Raw genomic sequence first — 24,479 nt, forward strand, 5'->3', positions numbered from 1 at the left:
TTGAAAACTTGGAACCCTATGTCACGAGCCCTAAACCAGATTCTGTGACGTAGCAGTGACTGGTTGCCTTGGCAACGGAGCTCGGCTTTGACCACTTATGCCCTTTACGCTCCCCGGGGTGCTGTCTCGCAAAATTGGAGTGAAATTGGGCAAAATCATACTGTGACATTTATGGTGTCCAAGGCACTTACCAACGACAGACGTAATATTGTACTCCTTGGCCACGATAAATTTCGTGGGTTTGTTCTGAGGGTGAGGTCAGACAACTGAGATTAGTAACAACAATACTAGGGCTATTTGCCTAAAGAGGAAAAAGACTTTCCTAGGGGACCACAAAAATCAATCATGCAGCTTGCCTGTTGCCCAGGGTTTGTACTCGGGTTCAGTTACCAGTATTTAGCCGTCTTTTCCACTCGGCTATTGCTAGTTTGGGATAATCAAGAAAACTAGAAAGAAATCAAGAAAACTAGAGTAAATTAGAAGCTAGAATAAATATAAAAATTAATCTGACCGCGAAAAAATAGTGTCTAAAAACACTTACTTTTCTGTTACCCTTGATACAAAGTCTTGTTGCTATTAATTTAGCCATCTTTCATTTGATGACTGATTTCATATCTTTTTTAGAAATATATTACTTATTTCTGTCAATTCATTTTTTAAATTTCTTTATTATTAGTTAGTCCAAAGGGATTTGAGTCCTTTTGTTTTGGCACTTTGCGTAGGACTCCTATAAATGTCGGTTCACTTATCAAATTGTTGCCACAAAATGTTAGAGTCCTGCATTATATTTGAAGAGATTAAATAATGAAGGATCTGCATAAATGTATGTATATTTCTCTCATTGTGATCAAACAACGGTATCTAGAGCCGTCCAATTTTGAATTGCGTAATCCTACTGCGAATATGGGCATCTGAAATCCAAAATTTGGAATTTGTTTTATTATCGATTTTATATTTTGTAAAACTTTAACGAATTTTTGAGTAACAAACTCAACGATTTAAAAGCGAGCCATGGCAACACTCTACGGAAAGGGGGACCTTTTTATCTTCAGCCCGTCGAACTGTGTATCGGAAATTCTAAAGATATGCTGATTTTTAAATTATTTTGCGACATTGCTATTGAACTAAATTTTATGCTTAAAGTGTGAAGAACATGATATTCAATAAATAAAGGTAACACACAAACCGTTAAAAAAACGCCCCTTTAGACGTAATTTAAAATCTGAAACATTTCAGATTTTTGTTTTTTTATTAATACTGTTATTTCTCTTTTTACAATTTTAAATTTTATGTATTATTAATTTATTAGTGTTCATCGCTCTTGCCGACCATCAGCTCCTACGTAATACTCCAACACTTCTAATTTTATCAAATTAATTCTGGCAGCTTCAGCGCTTTTGTCGCATTCAAGACATCAAACTTAATGATTGTAGTCGAACCGTTATTACAGCTCTTCCCGTACAGAAAGATGGAACTAAAGATTGGTCTGGGTTATTTTGACTGTGACAAACTCCACTAGGGCTATCTACTTATGGAGAAGGAGGCCTTCCTGGTGGACTTTTTAAGTAAAACTGGATCGTATTCGTATTAGACATGGAGGAAAATAAACACACACACACACACACACAAAAAAAAAAAAAAAAAAAACCAATTCCGTTCACCGGCATTCGAAGACCAATGAAACACCGGCATTTAGCGCTCTCCTCGGCCCCTGTGGGGGGGGGCTGAATGAAAATTCGGAGCCAAACTTATTGTTAATTTCCATTCAACATCCATGCTTTAGCTCATATAACACAAACAGCTCCTAATCGGAACATTCAAAGTGGTCAAAGCCTAATTTTTTAAGTATTATTTAGTAAATAGTATTTCAAGAATTACGGGAGAGAAAATTGCTTAAGGAAAGTTAGCTTTTGCTTTCTTTTTGATTTTCTGTAAACAATTAATACTTTCTATAAGAGTTAGGGCATGAGCTATATTTTCACTAACCTACTTTATTTTTTCGACATTTGCTGACATTTTAAAGCAGTTTACTGTTTCATCGAACTCAGTATTTCTTCTATTAATTTTTTTCTCAGTGAAGGGGGAAGGAACTCTCCACGAGTTTAGAATGAAAGATGATATTTTACAAGAAAATAAAGTTAGAGGCGAAATAGGGTTTCATGCAGGTCAATAGTAACAAAGATCCCCCTAGGCCAACTCGGATCATTCCTAGAGTCCATCGGAGATCCGTGTTCCGTTTTCGTGTGGAAGGAAAAAAGAGGCAGGGTTGCAACTATTTTTCATTACTCGCTCATAAAGTAGCGCCAAAGGTGTTTTAATTTGAAAAGTTGAACGTTTGTTGTTCAACAAAAAATGAAATGAGTTCAGTTAAATGAAATGTTGAATAAGGGAAATAATTTATCTTACACAAACTATATTGAATTTTCAAAAACGTATCAATATATGAAAAATTTGAAAGGGGAGGTAAGGAAATCGGCTAAATGTTGAAAATGGTGAGGCAGTGACGGTTTACCATATTAAGGGGGGGGCATCCGTCTGCCGCTCCTCACAATGCGTATGAAAAATTCAAATCTGTAATATGTCAGAACGATATATTAGGAAATAAATAAAAACTCTGTTAAATTTTGAAAGAAAATTTTGATTTCAACAATTTGAAGTGTTCCTTTGTTTGTTTTTCTACTGGCTACAATATTTAGAGTTTCGTTTTGGAAACTGTATTTTAAAATAAATTGTAACATTTCAAAGCGATTGTAAGCCACCACCCGATTTTGTCTTCCCAGGCAGTTACAAAAATAAAATTCTCAGATATTTTTTCTTTCAGTTTTGTATGCTTCCTTATTTTCAGTAAGGTTTTTGTGATTTTTCCACATGTCATTAAGATAAAAATTTAAATTCCATTCGCATTTTGAGTACAGTAGGCCATTCCATTCAAAAGTTTCGATTGAATAAGGAATGCATAACAAGAAAGGGAAGCTATAAATGTCTGTCTAATTTCTTTGACTATTCTGTCCAGTTTAAAAACCGTTTTCTCCTCAACTCATTTTCGTATCGAAATTCGCTATCTCACAGTTCTTCGTCTCCCCAATGATCAAATGGACAAAATGGCTAAATACTGTAGTTGGAGTCAAATTCTCAACAAAAGACTGGTTGTCTTATGTTATTTACCCTATGTGTAGGGTAGGTTATGTATTCATGCTTGCATAACGTGAATATGAGCCAGCGGCCCTTTCGTAAAATGAACATGAGCCAGTTCTCATTTTTTAAGACCTTCGCGAAGAATTTAGTTCTCCACGAAGACATCCTCACTCTTAGAGATAACCATCGTGAACTAAAATCTAAAAAATATCAATTGATCTTTCTGCGTAGATCCACATAATCAACTCTTATGACATATTTCACGGAAAAAATGCCGCCCGTAAAATCTTCCGCTTAGAGTGAAACGACCCTTCGTCTTCCTATAGTTAGTTACTCCACTGTGGGCAGGGCAATTTCCAGATTCTGTTCCACTTACGTTGCAAGGTGAAAACATATTTTAAAAAAATAGTCCGAAAGCTTTCAGATTTTATATTAAGCCCAAAGGGGCGTTTTTAAACGTTTTATGTGTTATCTATATTTATTAAATACCATGTTCTTTGCACTTAAACCATACAATTCAATTCAACAACAATATCACAAAATATTTAAAAAGAGCATATCTTTAGAAATTTCCGATACATAATCATGCACGAAACTGTTGAACTGTTGAATTTGTTAATAAAAAATTAATTGAAATTTTACAAAATATGAAATAGGTAATAAAACAAATTCCAGATGTCCATATTCGAGTGGAGAACTACATTATTCAAATATTGATGTATCTACGTACCGTTGTTTTTTCACAATGCGGGAAACATACATTACATTCATGCAGATTCTTCATTATTAAATTTCTTTAAATATACTGCAGGGCTCTAATATTTGGTGACAACAATTTGAAAAGTGAAACACCGTTTTATAGAGGACGACACAAAATGCCAAAACGAAATTAATAACCCTTCTGGCCAAATTGTCCCTTTGGGTTAATAATAATGAATGAATTGGAATTTGAAATAGTAACAGGAAACATACATTTTGATCTTTATCATGGTAATCTGATTTTGAAAGAAAATCTCCAAGTGAAGTGCTGTGCCATAAAATAAATCAATCTCTACGTGTGGTGGGAATATGAATCAATTTTACTTAAAGCACTTCAGAAAAACGTCTCTCCTCTTAGGTAAATAGCCCTCATTTGCTTTGCCTTAATCAAATAAACGAACTAAATTTAACTATACACTGTTGGAAAAGCTCAAGATACGTTCAATTTTCAAAGATTGCTTATGTAACAATTGTATACATTTCTACCAAATCGTTGAAAAATATTTATCTTATTCAGAAATAAGTTATGCTTTTAATATTTAGTATATTCCATGACTTGTAGATTATTTAATATATTTTTAGAACTAATACACAATGAAGAGAAGGCCATCATTTTATAATGATAACGTTAATATTTTGCTTAAAAATTACCTGAACATACATCTTATTTCACGAAAACTTGAATAGCGAAAAGCATGAATCAATTTTACTTCTTACTGTAATGTAAAGTTTATTTAAATATATTAACTGGATACTGTTTTTATTCCGTATTTATATATAAGAATTATATATCAAAATTAATAAAACGCATGCATTATATCTGAGTTACTGGAAGACAATTTTTATACGAAAGAAGTTTTTTTTTTATTTTTTATAATAGTAAAAGTTAATCAAATTATAGTTGTGCTAAAAGTTTTGAATTAAAAAATTTTCGCGAAGACCAAACTTCAGTTATAGAAATAAAACTATTTAAAAGAGTAATAAAACATATATTGTTAATTTAGAGAAAATTTCTAAAAATATATACACTTTTTTTTTTTTTTTTTCCTTTCTTGTTGTTGGAAACAGAATAGTAGAACATAATTCAGACATTGACCTGAAATCGAAAAGCAGGTAAAAGGACATTTCACTTGAACAAATCGTCGATTACGGTATAAAACCTGTCATTTGATGAAAATTTCTCCCACAACAAAGTAATTTTAAAACGGACCTATTTGGCGAGAAAGAAGTTCGAAATTTATTGAGTTCAACTTGGCAACCATGTAAAGAATCGTCTGCTTGTGGTTGCGCGTGGTATTATTCACCGGTTACATCAATGTCCGCAGCATCTTAAAATTTTCGCTTGAGTAAATTTACGAATGCGGGAATTTTTGAAATTTCGCATTGTTTATTTTCATCGCCAGAAAGAACTTTCCTTCAATGATTGTAGAGTGATAGTGAAGTGATTTAACATCAATAATAAAGTTCTTGTGCAAAATGAATATGCGAAGTTGCAGTGGATTTACGGATTTGAAATCAGGGAGTATAATCGTCTGCCACTATGCTATGGTAAGCTTTTTATTTAATTCATAAAGTTCTCATACTGTTTTTATTCCGTATTTAAATTTAATTTATTTGTATTTAAATCCATTCTCACATACATCTTTTTATTCGAGGAATGAAGTTATATATTTTACTCAACTTTACATATATTTTATTATCATTCTAAATTTAATGTAAAATGTATAATTTTTAGCTTATGAATAAGAGAAATTTTTTTAATTATTATTTATAAACGTATTATTCTAATAATTAACAATATAAGTTTCAATTCAAATATAAAAATTGATTTTTTTAAAAAAAATTATATCAAGGCAGGGAATAACTAAACATACAGGATATTAGAGACGAAATACTATTTTTTAAGAGTTATATTTCATTAACGCATTCATGAAAGTTTTCGAGTCATAGACTTATAACTTGCCATCGTAAATAGCATTAATTTTTATTTTTAAAACATTAACGCAATTTTAAAAGATTCCTGTCATTGATATATTAAAATATGGGAAAGTATTAACTGATTAACAAAATTATTGATAATGTTTAACTTTTTAGTTTTCTTTAATATTTGTTTTATAATCAACAGCCGCTGAAACATCAGAGCTTCTTCACTCGTACTAGGAATATGAATAATTTTAATTAAAATTTCAGTGAACGGTTTCTCTTTTGCCTTGGGATCCTTTTTTATGTGCTTTGCTTATCAGTGATAGCATTTCAGCTGATACATCGTAAAAAAAAAATTCTGGAATCTCTTATATCGATAAGTTTACATCGATTATCAACTCATTATTTAAATCTCATTAGTGAAAATTGCTAATGTACTACCAACTGAAAGATCTCAAACTTTCTTAATGCAAACATTTGATTGGCTGAAACCCCAGATAGTACCTCTTAGATACAGTGGTTCACAAAAGTGTTCGTACACTTAAGAGTTTCAGTGAAATATTGCTTTATTCAGTAATAAAAATTTATATTTTAAAATGAAAATTTTAAAATGAAAATTTTAAAATAATATCTATAAATTTCTCTTTGTAAAACTACATTAATTATTTTATGAATATATTAAAATTTTTTTGAAAAATCAATAATAAAAATGTAACAGAAGAGTTACTTCACAAAAGTCTTCGAACGCTTTAAAGAAATCTGCAAATATTAGTAAATATTATAGTATTTCTGTCAGTTAGTATTTTATAATATATCATGCAGTATTTATGACAGCTTTCAAACATCCGGTCATAGAGTTCATAAGGTTTATGTTAATTTTTCTAACAGTTAATCTTTAATTAAAAGTTACTTTCCTATATTCCTGAATTTCGACTTAAACTTCGGTTCAGAACGTATTTTCAAAATCGCGTTTAAATACAAATGAGGAGAAGTATTTAACTGTAAAGTTCTACTGATTTCGTTAGGGAGCCGGTGATTCTGACTACCGCGCGTTCACCTTTTTAGGCTACTCTTTCTCTTTTAAGCTATTATTACGCTAAGCTGTACTTTAGGCCCTTGATAGCTTCGGCGTTAATTAGCATTAAGGGGCCAACTCTGTTAGAATCTTGATAGTTTCGGCTATATCTTTTTTAGTTAAGATTAGTTTAGTTCTTAGTTTCCTAAGTTCAAGCCCGAGTGAAGGCTTCATTGTAACTCCAAGAAGGGGTCATCTTTTAAACTTTATTTGGAATAATAAAGGGTAATTTAATCCTTCTCGCGTTTGTTCATTGTCTCACGAACTCAAGCGATTATTCGCTTATCGGTTCTTAAGGTTCCATACTTTAACTATAACCTAAAGGTACACAGTTTGGAATCTTACAAGTTAACCAGTTTTCTATCAATGTTCTTCCATTCTTTCATCATTACTGTTTTTAGTTCGGTTTTTGTTTCAATGTTGTGTCTTCGTACTCTAACCTCTAATTCTTTCCAAATGTGTTCTGTTGGGTTTAAACTTGGTTTCTGAGGTGATATTTTTTAGAACTTGTGGACAATTATAAACACCCAAAAGGCGAATGTTGAAGGCCGTGTGCTTAGGATCGTTACCCTGATAAAAAAATTAAGTTGTTTTCAGTATTCAGATTTTAGGCGGGTAATTTTAAATTATATTTTAAAATATTTAAATAAAAAGCATAGTTCATTGTGCCATCACTAAATACTAAATTAGGCAATCCTGATGCTGACATGCACCCTCACACTAGAACACCTCCACCGGCATGCTTTACTGTTCCAACCAAGGTCTTGGGATTAAGCTCCTTATTTTTTTCTTCATAAAATTATACGCCCATCGGAACCAAAAATGTTAAATTTGCTTTTATCTGCAAATAAGACATGATTCCGATACGCTTCGAGCTTATTTACCATTGATTTTGAGAAGAAAAGCCTAAGCTTTCTAGTTTTTGCATTTCCAAAATATTTTCTTCGAGAAGAGCGCCCATTTAATCCAGCTGATCTGAGTACTCGTCGAAGAGTTTTAAGTGAAATTAAAGTAGAAAATTTTTTATTCTGTAGAAACCTTTAAAAAACTCAAACAAGGATTTTTCATGTATTTTCTAATTATAAATTTCTGATCATGTTGAGTCGCATGGAATCCTTTTTGCGGACAACATCTTCTTTATTTTGGATCCAGTTTTCTCCTTTAGAGCATTTTATCACATACGGCCAGTGGCGTAGCGAGAGGGGGCAAGGGGGTGCATGATGCCCCGGGCGCCGCTCGTACAGGGGCGCCAAATGGTCTCCAAACAAGATTTTCCGGAAAATTTCAGTTTTTATTTTGATCGATTTCTGGAAAATATATTTAAAATTAATAACTATTGTAATATAATTAATTATTTATTTTCTTGATTTGTGTAATAAAATGCTTGCAGTACATCAACCAAAACGTTCTTTCTGACCACTTTATTTCTCCAAAGTAGAGATATATATTTAAACGAAATGCACGTATATCTCTCGCTTTTTATTTTAAAACGATAACACGACCTTGTCCCGAATTTCTCAAATATATCCAGTTTCCAAATTCCGATTCCATAATCTGGAATTGGCATTTTTTGAGATTCGTAACGCTTCCGCTACAATGGATTGCGTTTGACTCTCCTGTAAACGTCTGATGGCCTTCCTGGCTACTGATTCAACTAAGTCATCTTGCTGAGATGTCGTATATTCACTGCTACGAAGCATTCAACGCATGTGAATTGTTTTTAATCTTCTATTACAAAAAGGAATACTGCAGGTCGTTCCTTACTCCTTATCTAAAACGCATAGTTTTCGACGTCACAGACTAAATTTGCATATTCCCAACTTTGTAAACGTTATAATTTTCCTTTATAATCTCTTCTATTTTCTTTTGTTCAAAAATGTTATCGATTATATGGTTATTTCATACCGAACCCACAATACACCCTAATTGTTTTGAGCAGTGAATGTGACTGCATGACGTTACTCCGTAGTAGAAAAGAAACAGAACCTAAAACTCCACTGCAGATCTATAGGGAATATGTTTTTCCAAACCTAAGAGTCGCACTTTAAATACTACTTACTATGAACGTTCGTTCAGCAAATTAAAATAAATTTTCACATATTTACAATCAACGGTGGGACAAGATCCCCTAAGTCATCTAGCATTTTTAAGTGTGGAAAGAGAAAAATTTGAAAGGATCTACTTTGATGAAGTAAATGATAAATTTGCTTCTAAATTTTCAAGGTAAGAAAAATGTATACATAATAATTAATTTTATTCATGTATTATATTATTATTAATAAATATAAGAGCCCGACCAAGTCGAGGTGCACGTGATTGAAGCGAGATGAGGACAAATTAAAATTTTTAAGTTGGCTGGTGGTGTGTCTGACAATTTGAGATCTTTGGCACTCCAAGCATGATGGTGTCCAGTTGGCTATGTCCTTTTGCATGCTATTCCATACGAAACTTTGCTATATCAGTTTCCTTGAAGCCTTGATGCCAGGATGTGACAGACGATGTAACTGACTAAAAATGGCATGGCGAAACACGGAGGTAACATAAGGTCGAAATCTTGAATCCTGAACATCACAATAAAGTGATTTTCCAGGTGACAGCTGCATAGGCTGCAAGTTGAGATTGGTGGAAGATTTGCTTTTCAAGAGGGTTTGTAGTTCTGAATCCCGGTGTTGTTCATCCGCAAGGGCAGCAAAGTTTATTGGCGAAGGAACGGCTAGTTCTTCAATACGAGACAAGATGTCTGCTACAATATTCTGCGAACCCGCAATATAACGGATATCTGTTGAAAATTGCCCTAGTCTAGGTGTCTCATTTGACGAGGAGAAGCTTTATCCGAACGCTGCTGAAAAGTATAGATTAAGGATTTGTGATCTGTGAAGATCATGAAAACGCGTCCCTATAGCATATGCCGATAATATTTGACAGCTTCATAAATTCCTAATAATTCGCGATCGTAAGTGCTGTATCTGGTTTGTGCTAGTGAGAGGTTTTTAGAAAAATATGAAAGTGGTTTCCATAATTCTTGACCTTTTTGTTTTAAAAGTGCTCCTATACCTGTCGTTGATGCGTCAACGTGTAGAGATATTAGGTTATTTTTTGGAAGCAGAAGAGATGAAAAATATGCAACGCCTTCGCCGGGAATCGAAACGCGGACCTCTGGAGTACTGGCCCAGCGTGCAGAACCATTACACCATGAAGGCACGCTAGGAAAGCGGGAGAAATACCTTATAAACTCCCCTTTTTAAAGGGCGACTGGGGTTTTTAGGGGCCGCAATCGCCAAATCCTGGGTGTGGAGAATCCTCATTTAACACCCCTTTTATTTTGGGCGCCACTGTAGAGACATTAGGTTATTTGGAAGCAAGAGAGATTGAAAAAATAGCAATCGCCTTCGCCGGGAATCAAACCGCGGACCTCTGGAGTACCGGCCCAGCGTGTAGAACCACTACACCACGAAAGCATGCTAGGAAAGCGGGAGTCCCTCTCCTTATAAACATAGAGTGATAATGGTTTAGATGCGGAAGGATACTGCAAATTTGTTGCCGAAATTAAATCATTTTTGCATTTTTTTTAACGCTTCGCGAGATTCTGCGGTCCAGGTTATAACACGTTTATCGTTTTTCTTGATTCCAACCAAAAAGGAATTTAGAGGTGCTTGTATGGTTGCTGCATGAGGTAAGAAACGTCGATAAAAATTGAGCATAGCAAGAAATCTTCTTAAGTCGTAAGTCCTTCACTGTAGATGGTTCGGGCATATCGCGGATAGCGGTGACTCTATCTGGAAGGGGTCGAATCTCATCAGAGGAAATTTCATGACCAAGAAAGGATACTCTTGACTGGCCAGAAACGCATTTGGAAGGATTAAGACTGACACCGTACCTTTGAAAACGTTCAAAAACTGTTCTCAAACGTGAAAGGTGTTCTTGCTCTGAAGAGGAGGCGATTAAGACGTCATCAAAATAAGGTACACCATTTTAAGGTACACCATAAGTCGAGGCCATTTAGCACCTGCTTCATGAAGCGTTGGAATGTTTGAGCAGCATTGCATAAGCCGAAGTCATGACCGGCAACTCAAATAGTCCAAAAGGCGTAATAACCGCAGTTTTTGGAATATCATCTGGCTTAACGGGCACTTTGTGATACACCTGCTCAAGATTAATGGCTGTAAAAATAGTTTTCACTCGAAAACTTGCATACAGCCTTGAATGTGAGGGATTGGGTAACGATCAGGAATTGTAGCTGCATTTAACCGGCGATAATTGCCACACGGGCGCCAGTTACCATTTCGTTTCCGAACTAGATGGAGCGGACTGACCCTAGAACTTTTTGAAGGACGGCAAATTCCCTGTTCCATCATGTATTGAAGTTCCTCTTTGGCGGCTTTAAGCTTGTCCAGAGTTAAGCGTCTTCGTTTAGCGGCAATCGGAGGTCCGGTAGTTTCAATATAATGTAATACATCCTGCTTGGGTTCGGAAATACCCATAACTGGGCGCGTGTTTGTAGGGAATTCTCTGAGAAGTTGATGCCATGGGGGAGTTACCCGAAATCAGTTTAATGCTCAAATCTTGACTATTGCGAATTACTCCCGGATAAGTTAAGTTGGTTGTGGAATCTATCAAACGGCGATTTTTAAGATCGGCAAGCAAAGAAAATTTTTGAAAAAATTCTGCGTCGATAATAGAACTTGAAACAGTAGCAATAGTGAATGGCCATTGGAAGTTGTGGTGCAATCCTAAATCAACAGATATCAGGCGTTCACCAAAAGTTTGAATAGGAGTTCCATTTGCTACATAAAGTTGTAACTTGGTAAGGCGCTTTTGTTCGTGAAAATGTGGTGGAACGACAGAAACATCAAAAAACAAGAACGACAAGAAACTTAAGCCCGAATTCTTTTCGATGAGAAAAAGGCGTGCAAAATTCCAGCCGCTGTCGTTCACAACTTCAAGCAACGGCCCGTCTCGTTTCCCTGGTCGTTATAACGACACGGTGGGCGGCATTTGTTTGCCTTGTTTCGAAATTTGTGGTGGTAAAAACAAATACCCGGTCATGAAAAATTATAATAAATTCATTGTTACCGGTGATTTTAACTCTAAACATCCAAGCTGGGGCGCAGGAGATATTGATGCAAGAAGGCGATTGGTATTTGACTTTATCGTCTCTAATAATATAATTTTACTAAATGATTTGAGTTTTCCTGCAACTTTCAAATCTACCATCGGTGAGGTATAGACTGCTCTTGTTATGACCTCACCAGGTTTGTCTATCAATTCTGGAGCTCTGCAAGTTCTGATGGATGAGAGTCTTAGTGATCATCGTTATTTGCAGTTGAATTATGATGAAAATATTCATTGTGCTCCTAAGATTGTTTTAACAAGAGATGTCCACCGGATTACAAGGTATTGTTATAAAATTGCTCCGATAATGCAGAAATTTAAATTAGTTTATTGAAGTGTGAGGACTCTGATACAATTGAAAATTGTATTGAAAAATTTTTGAGGATCTGTCTATCGATGTTAAAAAGAAGTTACGAACAAAACAAAAGGGAAGTAGGCAGATTTCGTGGTGGACTCCACAACTTACTTGTATGCGACGCCGGATACGTGCTTTGAGGAAAAGTTCGCAAATTTTGAATTTAACGGACAATATATACGTAATGAAAGGAAAATTGCATATAAAAAAAAATTGGCAACTTATAAACATCTAATTTGGAAGACAAAATTTGAAACTAAGAAGAAATTTTTTCTTAATAATCTTTATTATTATGATGGTTTTTATCGAATTGCCTCTGAAAAAGTGAGACGTGCTGTTGCTCTGTATAATCCTCAGCACGCTGACAGTTTGATTGAACTCAATAGACAGAAGCTTTCGCAATCACTCAAATTGGGAGCACCTTAGGATATTTCATTAGATGAGGATAGACTTTCTGATTGCCATTGGATGACGCTGTAATTACAGAGGCAGAGATCAGAAGTGCAGTTGAACAAATAAGGCGTCGAAGCGCTCCGGGCCCGGACTGTTTTAATCCTATATTTGTTCAGATTCTAATTTTTACATATCTGGATATTTTTATATTGCTTTTTAATTACTGTTTTAAATTTTATGTGTTTCCAAGAAATTGGAAAATCGGTCGAGTTGTTTTAATTCCAAAGCAGAATGACAGATATAGACCAATTGTACTTTTGAGTGTTTTTGGAAAAGTGTATGAAAGAATCTTGGTTGAGAGATTGAAGTTTTACTTGAATAGTAGAATGATACTCAGTCGGCGACAGTATGGTTTCACAACTGGCTGTTCTACATATGATGCATTATATGATACTATTGACTTTATTAAAAGCAATAAGAGTTCGCATCACGTAGTGCTGCTGTCCTTGGATGTTTCGTCTGCATTCGATTCAGTGTGCTGGAACTCTATTTTACAAACCATGATTAACCTTAAATTGCCAAGGAATTTGATTCAATGTTATAGGAGTTATTTTAACAATCGCAAAATCTTGTTTAATGCTTTTAAGGATGAGACTGCAGAGATAGAACTAGAGATTTTCATTGGTTGTCCGCAGGGCTCCTTCAGTGCTCCCCTGCTCTGGAATATCATATTAAACAAATTTCTTATTTTGGAATTCCCCAGTGATGTTAACTTTATTGCATATGCAGATGATCTTGCTGTTCTGATGTATGGTGCATCATTGGAAAAACTCGAGAAATCATTTGAGAATGTTATGTTAAAACTGGAGAATCGGCGAGGGTCTTGAATTCAACTTAGAAAAACTTTTGCAATCATTTTCCCTCGGGCTGGGATCAAAGTGAGAGCTCCACAATTTAGATAGCAAGGAAAAAGAATAAAGTTTGTTGATGTTATTAAATATTTGGGAGTCAAGATTGATTGCAAGTTGACCTTCGCAGATCATTTTAAAACAATTCATCGGCTCTCAGATGATATGTTAATGTTTTACAGGAGATCCTTTTTCTAGTGAGACACTTTGTAACAAATCATGCATTCTTAAAGATATTTTGAATAATGTAATTATCCCTAGAGTTTTCTATGGAATTGGTGCCTGGGGATCCAGTGCCGGGGATTGGTCAGGTTGAGGAACAAACTCGATGCCATACAGAGGAGCTGGTGCTTAATGATTACAAGATGTTTCCGTACTGTCTCAACTGAGGTGCTCTGCGTTCTAGCCGGCACGCCGCCTCTTTCAATTTTATATAAATTATATTTTGAAAAATTTTTGTTTAGAACTGGTAGACTTGATTTTAAATTGTATAAAGATATTTTGATTACAAGGCATATGTTTGAAAGAATTAATAATATTTTGGTACATCCTTCTGGGTTTATGTGTTTTTGAATTTGATTGTAAACTCCCAATAGTCGGAGAATTGGATATTTATGCTGACGGGTCCAGGCAAGATGATAAATTGGGTGCAGCATTTGTGATTTATCATTATGGAACTGAAATTGACAATAAAAAATATAAGCTTAATAATTATAATTCTGTATTTCAATCGGAATGCTGTGCTTTACTTAAAGCCCTTCAGTGGGTTAAGGAAATTTTGACTTGTGTTAATTCTATTCATATATATACTGATTGTATGTCTTTGCTTCAATCCTTGACCTCGGCCCGTCCTACTAATTTATTAATATTTGATATTAAATGTCTATTGAAATTTTTGATGCAGAATATGTGCATTCATTTACACTGGATAAAAGCACATGTTGGCTTTGTTGGAAATGAAAGTGCCGACGTGCTGGCTAAAGAGGCCGACCACTAATGATGATTGTGTATATAAACAGAAATTTCTGGTTTGAGAAGTTATGCAATTAGAAACATGAACAATTTTTATAATGATATTTGGAATACTACTAGATGGAATGAATCAGAGAGGTGCGTGGGTCTTTTGAAGTCTATTAAAATTCAAAATGGTATGCGACCAATTAGTAATATTGATTTAAACCAGTTTTTAACTGGGCATGGAAGATTTCCCGCGTACCTTTCGAGATTTAATTTACAAAATTCAGACTTGTGTGGTCATTGCTATCAAGTTGTCATTGCTTGTGTGGTAACGCAGATCACTTCTTGAATCATTGTTCCTTACTGGAAAATTTGAGAAAGAAATGTTTGGGAGATAAGTCATGGAACTTGAAAATCGTAAAAACATATTCTAAACGTGCAATGGATTTGATCAATTCTAATATTGAATTTGGAATATTTGTTTAGTATTGTGTATATTTATCTTTTGATTATATGTATTATATTTTCAGTTATGAGTATTTATAGGTTTACTACGAAAATTTTGAAATTTTTCTGAGTAGTGTTTTATTTAATGCATTGTGGATGTTTTGTACATGCGGTATTTCGAAGAGATGCAGTTGATTCTTACATAGATATGGCTTTGCAAATGCTGAGAATCCTGATGGATTACCAGATTTAAATTATCGAAATTAGTGGTTTTGAGTTTTAGGATTTTGATTTTTAAATTTTAAATTTTATGGAATTTTTATATTTTTTAATTGTAGTTTTTGATTTTAAAATGTTCTGAAATTTTAAAGTTTTAAAATTTTTTCTTATATTCTGTTCTTAATAGAGTAATTACTAGGGTTTTAATATGATACATGGCAATCTTAAATTTTTCCAGTTTCGGTTATTGGCAGTCCTGGAGCTTCTTTTCTATGATTATTAAGGATAATTAATACATTTGAATTCAGATAGTAGTAGGACTATTAAAGTAAATTTTTAAAATAAATTAATAGTTTAAATAGAATTATGATTTTACAAATAATATGCTATTAAAGTAATACTGTAGGGAATTCGGTTTGACCTTCTGCAAGTTATTTAAATTGGGAATTCCTCGATGGCTTTGGACCGCCTGTGCCTGTTCCGAAAATTCATGTGAATGAATATTTCTTGAGAGTTTCAGCCACTCTGTTTGCTCGTGGAGTTTTTCATTGTTTTTGGATTTTGAATGTTGGTGTTGTGCTTTGTTGTTTGTATGTCTCTTCCTTATTTTTAGTTCGTTAATTAACCTCCAATTATTTTTAGATAATTAGCTTCTTTTTCTCTCTTCTTTCCTTTTTTGGTCTTGAGGGGGGTCGACCTTTCATAATCATATGGTCATGGGACTAGGAGGATTGGGTCTTCCCTGTATTATGACTATTATGACTTGGAGGAGGGCTTTGATAACGTTTCCTCAGTTGGCTACAGCGTGTATTTCGACCACGTGATGCGGAGCTGTTGCGCTGAAAAGGTTCAGCTTGGATGACTACTAATTGAGCAACCTGTTTGGACAGATCATCAATATAAGCTTGTAACACCACAATACCTGGACCAGGAGCCTGCACTGCGTGTATTTGCGCTGGAATGGCCATCTCGTGAATTTTATCAGCGATTTCGGAAAGATTTTTAAGTGGCTCGCTACTGGCCGCTAAAATAGTTTGCATGTTAGATGGGAGTCTATTCATCCATAATGTTTTAAGAATGTTATCCGTTAGGTTACCGGCGACTAAATCTGACATTTTAGAGAGCAAGTGAGAAGGCCTCATATCACCCAACCGTAAATCATGCAACAGCTGTTCGATTTTAACTGTCTCGGATTCTTCATAAACAGAAATTAATTTTTTTTTAAAGATTTGTAATTGTCCGTCGTCGATGGATTCAAAATTATTTCATGAGCTGATTGCAGTACCTCTGATTCTAACGCAGCGATCACTATAAAATTGAGTTTCGTCGGCAGTAATGTGACTCAACTGCGCATCCAATTGAATGAACCATAACGATGGGTCTCGGCGAGAAAAAGGCGGTGGCTTAACTGCCACTCTCGCCAATTGCGAAGCAGCATCGTTGTCAACCACTTTAGCTCAATCAAATATGCACAATAATAATATGTATAGAAAAATAATGAATATGTATATAGTGACACAGTTTCTTGGTACTTGAAATCAGAGAAATTGGAGGCTCAAATGCAGCAGACGATACATATATCCGCTGAAATTATGACAGAAATATGTTGACTCACCGGAATGCGGCAAAAAGCTTGAAATGACAGGTGAATGTCTTACTTGCATCTCATCACACTGGATAACTTACTGCTGCTCAGAATTTAGACATATAAACTCCATACTTGTGCAACATTGAAGGTTGCCATTCGTAATAAATGCGTGTCACCAATTATGGTAGTACAATTTTTTGAGACAGATCGTTAAACAATTATAACAATTGAATGGAACAAATATTATTTTTGTTTTTGGTTGCTATGGGTTATCAGACTGGCAGAGTTAAGTTGTAGTAGGTAAGTTGCCACATATCTGTTTATCTATAATGTATATTAAACTTTTAATTGTTTAAAAACTGTACTTTTTAAAAACACTTATATAAATATGTAAAATAAATAACACCTTTTTAACTAATTCTAGATCATCGTAGGTCAGATTTTTCCGCCGACACAGATGCATTTCCGAATCCAAGGCTAGTGCAGTTAGGTAGTGACTAATCTTTATATATTTTTGAGTATTTTATGGCAGATTCAGCATTTTATTATTATTTGCATTATTTTCTTATTAAGAATATATTCTATACATTATATTACTGAAAGTTTTTTTTGTGGGGGGGGCGCCAAAAAGTTATTTTGCCCCGGGCGCCAGTTACGCTTGCTACGCCACTGCATACGGCACCATAGAATGTAATAAATTTACTAATTTAGCGATATCCCGAGTCGAATTTCTATCCTTATGATAAAAAATAATCGATTGTCGAATGCTGTTCTTTCTTTCCTTACGACTACGAGCCATTTTTAAACATTAAATAAAATAGTACTAAGTAAGCAAGCAAAAAAGCCAGAAAATTTCTAAACGTCACCAAAATGCAAAAATAAATTAAAAAAAAGTTATAAATGATAATTTTATGAAAATGTTTCCGTGTACGATCACTTTTGTGGCGTATTTTGGCTATGCCTCCTCGCATTTTTCAATTTTAGGCAAAAAAAAAAAAAAAAAAAAAAGTCAGTATTAAAAATTAATTATTTTTTCCCAAAATCATATGGAGATGATATAAAACAATTGGCTTTATATTCGAATTCAGCTCCGGATTACAGTACTTTTTCTGCAAATTCTTAAGGTGTATGAACATTTTTGGGAGACTCTGTATGCAGTATTTTTAATTAAAGTTTTTATGATAAACTATTGTAAGTAATAAAATCAGAACTTTTTTGTAAAGTTAGGAGAACGTATTTTATTTTTATTATAAAAGAACGTATTTTATTATTTTATTTTTATTATAATATTATTTATAAAAAGTTATTGTTATATAAATATCGTGAATTCCACTGTAATTTCTCTTGAACAAGACGAATGGAAATTTTCAGTATGATTTTCAAGTATAAAATATCCAATTCAGAGCTTTTCCGTTTGTTTAGTCGAATAACCTTATGCTATCTGCTTAATCGGAAGAATGGCCTGTAATCATCTTTCATATACGGAAAGATAGGAAAATTATCTGAGCAATCAGTCCATTCGTTGGGATTTGAACGCTTCTACGAATTACTACTATTCAGTGGCCTCATCCACTTCGTCACTGGAGGGACCAAACTGAATGATATAGAGTTTAAGCGAATTAGAATACAAATAAGTCGTTTGTATTTTTATATCAGTACTTAAGCAGCTACAGCAGGAAACTTAAATTCTGTTTCTTGGTTAATGCTCGGATCTTCGTGTTTAATTCTATGTCTCATCGAAGCGTAATGGAATATTCTAAATTATTAAGGAAATAATCAAATTTAGTTTAAATTTACCTTGAAAAACCTCCTCCTACTTCTTTGGTGCCTACATGTAGCCAAAGGAATTGCTGAACATTGACAATTCATTCCGAGTTTGATCTTTTGCAAACATTTCGTGGTTTTCTCTGAACAACGTAAATACGATTCAGTCTTCTTAGAAAGTTCTACATAAAGAAAATCCTTACCTTATCAAGGACTAAAGCAGTCCTTGATAAGGTAAGCCTTCGTCATTAAGCAATTCGTGAAATAAAAATGTTTGGAAAGATTATAGTTTAAATAATTGATAAAGGAACTTATATAGGTTAGATCATTTAAATATGACAATGCACAAAAAGGATAGCTGCTTAAAGGAAGAGATGCCTTCGTGGAGGATTTTCCAGGGAAACTTATTTGTATTCACTTTACACATGGAGAAATTTACGAAAACCATAATACAACTAGTCCGTTCGCATGTGTTTGGATCAGGTCGAACTACTAGTATTCAGCTGCTTTAACCGCACGGCCACTGGTTGGACGAAACAACTTATATAGATATAGTGAAAGTCAAATTCGAGCAGCTGTGAAGTTACTTTTATTCAGAGAGGTACAGTATTAAATTCCTCTGCTATATTGGTTATTAATTGCTTCGCAATCTGTTCACCCAAAAAAGAATCGAACGATACTAGATTAATATACATTAAGATGGCGTAACTTTGCGAAAGTTACATACATTTCTCTTTCAGTTGCTTTGATCCTACAAAATAAACGCGCATTTTTCAAAATTGTGCGCAAGGTTTTGTACAAGGTTTGCGAATTTATTTAATTTGTGCATATTAAAAAATAGACTTTGTCAAAGTTTTGTAATGGCAAAATAGAAAGCGAGGAAAGTTTCCCTAATTTGTATCATGAATATGGAAATGTTATAAGGTATTTTCGAGAGGTCTAGAGTTCGAGTCCCGAGGAGGGCATTGCACATTTTTCATGTTTCCTGCTAAAAAAAAAAAAAAAAAAAAAAAAACCTAATGATTCTACAATTGGTGACCAAATTAAAATCTGGTGCACGATAATTCATCACACCAGGATTTAGAGATTGGGTCTCCTCATCCCCAATCGCCCTTTACAAGAGGAAGTATATAAGGTATTTTCTCCCTCTTTTTCCGCATGCCTTCGTGGTGTAACTGGAAGCATACTCGACTTGTATTCGAGAAGTACAGCGTTCAAGTCCCGGCGAGGGCAACACACATTTTCTAAGTATCTCCTGATTAAAAAAAAAAATCTACTGACTCTAAAATTAGTGAAATCACTGCTGTTGTTAATTGAACTGTGGTTAATAACCATACCATACCTAATATCATAATAGCGGTTTGATTTTTGTAGCAGTCTTCGCGAATGACGACTGGACTGACAATCAACTTCAGCCCAGGGCTGAATTTCTAAAATTAGAAGTGCCGGAGCCCTATGGAAGACCGCCAGCAAAGAGGAATAAGAATAAATAAATAAATAAAATGACTATTAAACTTATTAATAATTTTTAAATTAAATAGTTAATTGTTATCAAATTAATTAATAGATACTTAATTAATGTTTATTAATTGTTATTTAATCAATAATTATTATATGGTTAATTAATTATAATTTAATTGATTATTATTAGGTAATTTCACTGACAGAAAGATAATTAAGCGACATAAAATCAGAGGAAGACTGCTAAAAGCAGCTAGGTTAGAAATAGGACAGAAGATATAGGGAAAATTCTCATGGCAAACAATGACTTAATCGAAAAGTAGGAAATAATCACGTAATGCATGCTTTCAGCAAAAGTAAAAAGTATTTAATAAATGTACTAATCTTTAAACAACAGAGAATGCCCTTAATAAACATGATGCCATGGTCGACTAAATCGGAACAAAAGCATTCATAAACATAGAAAATAGAATTGACAGATTCTTACCAGTAATATAGTTATGAACGTTTTGGAATGTGTGATTGCCAATGAAAGTATACTTAACTTAAACATGGAGCTGAGATTCTAAATCTTACATCCCACTTTGAAAATAGGACGCTAGAAATCTTACCATTGCAGGTAAAAAAGATAGCAATTGGAGCAAAGTACCTGAAGTTATCCTATATATATTTGATTTTTCCATAGTTTTCTCAAATTACATAATTCCTATGACTGCACTCATTACGCAAAATCGTTCAGTTGTTGATGTTAATAATGCCTCAGATCATGATCTGATAACTTAAGTCACGCTTAATAGCGGCAGATAATGAACTCGGCTATCGCGTCTTCTTCAGACTAATCATCATTACTGTCACACAACTAACATAAACACTAAACATCACACTTCCTGCATGGATCAAACCCATTCACCTATCACTGTTTTGTAAATAAATTGGTCTGTATGTGGGCGGCGCATCTTTTTAGTTAGGGTCACGCTATCAGTGGTCCATATGGCAAAAGCAGCTACCTAAATTTTAGTTAGGGTCACGCTATCAGTGGTCCATATGGCAAAAGCAGCTACCTAAATTTTAGTTAGGGTCACGCTATCAGTGGTCCATATGGCAAAAGCAGCTACCTAAATTTTAGTTAGGGTCACGCTATCAGTGGTCCATATGGCAAAAGCAGCTACCTAAATTTTTCTGGCTATTGTAAGAGTGCTCAGACGTGCTTCAAAGGCTTCGTCAATTGCATGATTTGAATTATTTCGAAAATTTATAGACTGTCTAGAATTTAGTACAAGAAAAAAGCATTCACACCAAGAAATTAATCTCAAGATGAGATGCTCCTTTATGGGGAGATAAGGAGAAAATGATTGGATTTTATGAGAAAAAATATTAAATTGTATCAATGTTAAAATCAATGAAGGAGATCTTAATATATACGTAAAAGAAAATATTTTTCAATGGCGAATTTTACATGAATTGCATAATTTTTATTAGTTACATTATTTTTATTTAAAATATTTAATTTAATTAAAAAAATCTAAAGCAACTATCTAAAAAAATTTAAGCATGTACGTTTAGAATTTTGTTGGTACTAAAAGCCTTTCGCATTTAAAGGTCACGATAAAAAATTTTATGTAATAATATACTATTGCTTAAATGTGTCTATTTAGTCTACTTAATTTCATTAAAAATGTCTAATTTTTGAAGAAAAGGAAAATTTAACAATTGAAAATAAGAATAAAGAAATAGCAGCGTGTTATTCGTCTGAAGTTAAATTTTACAAGTATTTTTCCATCACATTTAAATAAATATTTTGGAATTTTTAATTGCACATATCAGATTTTTGAACTGTGTACAATCACCAGTATTTTATTATCGATTTATTTATTATTTGCAAGATGCAGATATATTTCAATCTGTACACTTCGTTCGTGTTTTCAGTCTTAAATGAATAACCCAAGTAAAAAATATTCCAAGACTCCTTTTTAATGCTAAACGTTATTATCGGTAAGTGAAGTGATTTCATCTTTTGTTTTGTGTTTTGTCGAAAGAGTCAAACTTGATAGGGCACTGAAACATGCAAATATACATTTAGACAGCAAATTACTGAGTTCCACCCAACCGGGATTCATAATTCACAAGTGCACATCAGTATCGCAACTGAGGGAGAGGACTCCATAACGGACAAATGAGCTCTTATTGCTCTTATGACGTTGAATCTTTAAAACTGTGAGTATGAGCGCATGTTGTTGTTTAGGTTTTACTGTGCATTTCTTTCGAAGTTATATATGTATGGCGTATAATGCTGATGCTACCATTTTAGTAGAAAATCTCCTAGTGCTTTCATTTTAGAAGTTTATTTAATCATGAACATTTCACTTATTCGAATTAAAGTTTGTGACATATTACTGCTCTTTATATCTAGAAAATGACAATTAGTCTCGAATATTATGCGTTGATTAACTCCTGTGTGTGTTACTAACACCTGTCCTGTTACTAACTTCTGTCCTAGCAAGTTTACAATTTTTTTTATTGATCCGAGAATAACTGGAAGTGTTATACTTGCATTCCTTTGATTTTTGAAAGTGTAATAACAGAATATAAGATTCGAAATATATATTGTGAATGATCTGATTATACCTATTGTTAACAATAAAAGTTACATTTGAATAAATTAAAAATATTCGTTGTGAAAAAGATTCATATCCATTCTGTTTGAAGAGTATTTCTTGGGTAGGCAATACATTCAAGAGTGAACTGTTATTAATGTGAAATTTAAGACACTTAATGTGTAGGAATGCAAATTAGGAAAATTCACTTTGAATAAAATTGTGCATTGTCTTATGGAACATCTTTTTCACATAGACTGCAATAAAAATTGCTAAAATTTCTACTATTTATATACATATATAATTATGCTTATATTTCATCTGATTTCGCACTGAAAATTTTCACAAGAAATCCACCATGCTTCAGTTGTTTTATACAGAAAATTGCGTAGCAAAACATTTTTACCATTGCTTAAAGCGGGGCAAAATTCATGCAAAATGCCAGAAATATTACTAGAAGCCCATTGGTCCATTCTAGAAGACATTCCCTCGGTGGCTATACAAATGTTCACTTATGAAATATGCAACTGGGAGAGTTGTTAGTGGCTCTGACTGCCGTAGCGAATAGTCTGGGCTCGAATTCCGGAGACGGCATGGATGTTTGTGAATGTATATTGTCTGTACGGCATGTGGGCACTCAAAATATGTGCCGAGCCGAAAGTCATCTTGAGAGGTTATGGGTAGGGGAAGACGGATGGGAGACTCTCATACCCGTCCCTCCAGGGTGCCCAAGGCTCTTGCCAATATAGACCCAATCTTGCCTCTTTGTCACAATGAATATCGTGGGCTTGTTTTGATATCAGACAAGATCGATTAGTCACAACAACAAATGACTGAGGATGTTGATTCGATGAGGGAGATAAAATTTCAAAGTATATAAAATTAGGCTAAAAATGCAATCGTATCGAAAGTGCATATATTTTAACTAAAACCCTAATCTTAAATCAAACTTCGCGTGTTATCTGACATAGACTCCTCTGTTTCAGAAGTAAAACCTTGAAAATTTCGATTGAGGATACTTTTGTTGTCGGAGATTGGTGAGTTTTAATTATTCATGCATTTTTTTTTTTTTTTTTTTTCAATAAAGATTTTAAAATCTACGCCAATCTAAGATCAGCCTTTTTTTTTTTTTTTTTATTTTATATATTGTCTCAGCTTTCCTTTTACTTTATAAAGTTCAATGTTGAGAGAACACACATTTATCGATAATGAATAAATAATTGATTCAGTGATGAAGACAGAGCACACAAGGGCTATTTGCCTGAGGAAAGGGATGCCTTCGTAGAGCATTTTCTAAGGGAAAGTGGCTGTGTTTTATACTATGGGTAAAATCACGAAAACATGCACGGAGCCATCGCGTTCTCTGTTATTCGTTTATGTATAATTACAGAAATAGAGTTTTAATTCATTTTAAAAGTAGAATTTTGTGTGATACTATTGCGTTTATTTGCTACTTATTTTTTAATTTGGTTTCTTTGAAATGCTGGAATATAACTGAAATAATATTTTGGAATTAACTGTCGAAAAACATTAATTATAAAAACAAGCATTTCGAGATGAACAATTTTAAGTCTAAATAGAATAGGTATTATAGCCAAAAAGTTCTGACTTTTTAATTATTGTTGTAAGTCATTAGATTCGCGAAAGATATAACTCTGTTATTATATTATACCGTGTATTTTCCTTTCCTCACCATATTTAACCTTTGAAAAGTTTTATCTATTATAATTTCGTATAAAAGCAAAAGCATCTGACCTCATGTTACTAAGACATGACATCATTATACAGT

At 33.7% G+C, this 24,479-nt stretch overlaps 1 protein-coding gene across 1 annotated transcript in view; it reads left to right on the forward strand.

Moving 5' to 3' along the window:
• The first annotated feature begins 5,173 nt into the window (after window positions 1-5,173).
• Window positions 5,174-24,479, forward strand: part of LOC118195581 (uncharacterized) — a 95,370-nt gene continuing 76,064 nt past the window's right edge. Inside the window, exon 1 of the mRNA XM_085825915.1 lies at window positions 5,174-5,442. Coding sequence (XP_085682041.1) covers window positions 5,371-5,442 — 72 coding nt within the window. The 5' untranslated portion in view covers window positions 5,174-5,370. The remainder of the gene's footprint in view (window positions 5,443-24,479) is intronic.

The sequence above is a fragment of the Stegodyphus dumicola genome, chromosome 10, assembly GCF_044657685.1.
Source record: "Stegodyphus dumicola isolate Sdum_Otavi_A_Nest chromosome 10, ASM4465768v1".
In the NCBI taxonomy this organism is placed as follows: Eukaryota; Metazoa; Arthropoda; class Arachnida; order Araneae; family Eresidae; genus Stegodyphus; species Stegodyphus dumicola.